Genomic DNA, 3,093 nt, shown 5'->3' on the forward strand with positions numbered 1-3,093 from the left:
TTCAGTTACAGCAGGGCAGCCGGAGTGCAACGTAGAATAGATGGTCCACAATTTCAGTTGCAGGGCATAAGTCGCAAAACAGTCGATGTTTCGCCACTGTTTCGTCATCATGAAATCTTTCACATTAAGACACCTCTGCAAGCCGGCTGGCATAAGAACGCTCTCCACCGCTTGGGAAGGATCGAGAACCAAATAAGCTCTACATGTGCTGATACGAGGCGGAGCTAGCGAGGAAGAGCTAAGGGGGCAAATGACATTTTCTGGAGGGGCCAAAAACTGTATTTCTATGAATTTGTGCCACCTAAAATAGAGTTTCTTTACAAAAAAAAGTTCATGTGCTGCCGGGGGGGGGGGGGGGGGGGGGGGGGTGGGGGGGGTGCAAAAATAAAAAATCCATCAACTATACAAATGGGTTTCTATCCGTTCTAATGACTTTGGGTTGATGTTTGAGCTGATTGCAATGAACTTGTAGTGTGGGACACCATAGTGTTAACTTTAGTGCTACTAGAGGTGAATTAATTGGTTAGTTTTGTGGGATAAGCAATCCGCCGTTTGCATCAGTGGATCAAGTTGAGCTTGGCAGCTGCTGCAGCAAGAGACGCAGCATCGGCCAATTTCAGCAGGAATTCTTTTTTTTAGGGGTTCAGCAAAAAAAAAAATCGAGCGGTTTCAGCAAGAATTCTTGGGTCGCACAAAATGAGAGAAAGAAAATGTGAACACAGCTCACCGTGGGCCATAACTTCTCAGGTCGCAAAAATCAGCGAAGCCTGAGGCCCATTTTGGTTGAGTTCGAGACTTCGGGACCCTTCTCAGTCCAGTCGAGTCCTCCTTGCTGTCCCAACTCCCCAAAGGCCGAAACCCTCGACCAGTGCGGCGGCTTTCCCCTCCGCCTCCGGCATTCTCGTCTCCGGCGATTGCCTGCTCCCCGCCAACGCCCTCGGTAAGATCAACTCCTTCGCGCTCCTTCGCAGGCAACCCTACCTGAATCAATCGTCAATTTGGCTCCCTCGCTTCGCTTGCTCACCACTTCTATTTACCGCAGCGATGTTTCCCTCGAAGCCGCTCCCCGCCGCCTCCAGCTCCGGCGACCTGCCCGCGGACGCGCTGTACGAGGTCCTCCTCCTCCTCCCGGCCAAGGAGCTCTGCCGCCTCCGCGCCGTCTGCCCCGCCTGGCGCGCCCTCACCTCCGACCCGCTCTTCGTCGCGGCGCACATGTCCCGACACCGTACTGCGCTCCCGCTCCTCGCCATGGGCTACTGCGACGGCAGTGGGGTCAATGGCGTTGCGATTTCGGATCTGTCGGGCAACGTCGTGAGGAGGATTCCAAGCACCGGGTATGAGGTTGTTAGGGTGAACACGTCGGGTGATGCCATTGGCCGGTTCACAAGCAAGGACGATAGCATCTGTGTTGTGCGCACGCGGCTAGACCTCGTCTGTTTCAACTGGAATTTCTTCTCTGGGTCCTTCTGGGTGCTGAACCCAGCCACTGGAGCTGCCATCGACTTGCCAATGGGCTTCTCTGAGGAAATTGTGCATGAGCTAGAGGTGAATCCAATAAAGGAATATAGCTGCAGACGTGAGTTGTTTGCTTTTGGGCAGGTCTCCTCTAGCAGGGAGTACAAGGCGCTCCGCATCTCTAGAGTTGATGACCGGAAGGTATGTGAGGTTATCACCTTTGATGACACCAACCATGGAAGCTGGAGGAGAAAGCAGGACCCTCCATCCCATATCTGTACCAGTCACAGGATGAGAAGCGCGGTCGTCAATGGGGTGGTGTACTTCCTGATGGAATTTTGCTACTCCAATTATGAAACTGGAGTTATTACCATTGAACCTGGTAGCGTAGCTTCCTTCAACCTCGACACAGAGGAGTGGATGGGTGTTCTACGTGGTCCAGAACAGCTGGAGAGGTTTTTGCAAGAGAGCAGGGGATACACTTACTCAGGACTTGAACGCGAGTTATCATTGGCTGAGTTGAATGGCTGCTTAGTTGTGGTTCATAATACTTATGACATATCTATGGACTTGTGGTTTTTGACAGATTTTGAGAAAGGTCTTTGGGTCAAGAAATACAGCTTGCCTTCACATGTAGCTAGGCTTTTTTGGTATCCTTTTCTCATGTTAGATGATGGGAGAATTTTCTTCAGTGGGATGGATTGTCTGGAAGGTATATTAAGTGGTGGAGAGCAAGGAGAGGGATTTCTGCAATGTTATGATCCAAGGAATGGCACATGTACTGATGAAGTAAAACTGAGAGATCCCCGAAAAATCGGCATTTACACAGGAAGCCTGCTGAGTTTATAGAGTAGCTGTCGCTAATGAGGTGAATAATTCATTGTACTGGCCGTTTACCTTATGTTGTAATGTGAACAATTAGTGAGACAGTGGACTGATGCATGCATTGATGAAGAAGTACTTTTGTGCCTTTCAATTAAAGTATATTATCATAATCTTTGATAACATTTTGCATGAGAAGATTTGCAGTTTTCGGCTCGTTCCATTTTGTATGGCAATTTCAGGAATTTGGTCAATAAGTTGCTACTATATGCTATGGTCAGTTCGTAATAAACAAGCTTTGGGATGTGGTCTTTCAAAATATAATACACTGCTCCTAGTGCAACATATGAGTACATGAATGCATAATTTGTTCCTTTCTTCAAACAGATAAGGATTTGTTAGGTAAACAGTAACATGTTCCATGAAAGTGATCTTCAGACAAGGATTTGCTATTATGAAGCCAACTCTGAAGATCAATGCTTATTGTACAAAGAGTTTGCTTACTGTATTCTGTTTTGCTTTTTTGCGCTGGGAGCTAGTTGGATACTTGGATTTTGCTGATTTTGGTCTTGTGACTGGTCTTTTGAGTGTGTTTGGTCTTCCAGTTTTATATATGCTTGCATCTGCATTTATGTGAATGCCGTTTAGAACATGGTCTCTTGTCTTTTTCTGGATGAAATCGGAAACATATATTCAGTAACGAAGAAATGTGGTAAATTCTTAAAACAAGTCAGTTGTTTTTGGTATACTAGTAACCATGCACGTACAAGGCTTCTCACATGAATTTATCTTTAACATCCAAAGGATTTCATGCCT

The 3,093-nt window shown here is 47.1% G+C and overlaps 1 protein-coding gene across 1 annotated transcript; it reads left to right on the top strand.

Moving 5' to 3' along the window:
* The first annotated feature begins 783 nt into the window (after positions 1–783).
* Positions 784–2,431, top strand: LOC123104588 (F-box/kelch-repeat protein At3g06240). Its single transcript, XM_044526463.1, has 2 exons — positions 784–940; positions 1,043–2,431. Exon 2 carries the CDS (start codon positions 1,045–1,047, stop codon positions 2,302–2,304), a length of 1,260 nt encoding a protein of 419 aa, XP_044382398.1. The 5' UTR covers positions 784–940; positions 1,043–1,044; the 3' UTR covers positions 2,305–2,431.
* The last annotated feature ends 662 nt before the right edge of the window (positions 2,432–3,093 follow it).

Source organism: Triticum aestivum, chromosome 5A (assembly GCF_018294505.1).
Source record: "Triticum aestivum cultivar Chinese Spring chromosome 5A, IWGSC CS RefSeq v2.1, whole genome shotgun sequence".
In the NCBI taxonomy this organism is placed as follows: Eukaryota; Viridiplantae; Streptophyta; class Magnoliopsida; order Poales; family Poaceae; genus Triticum; species Triticum aestivum.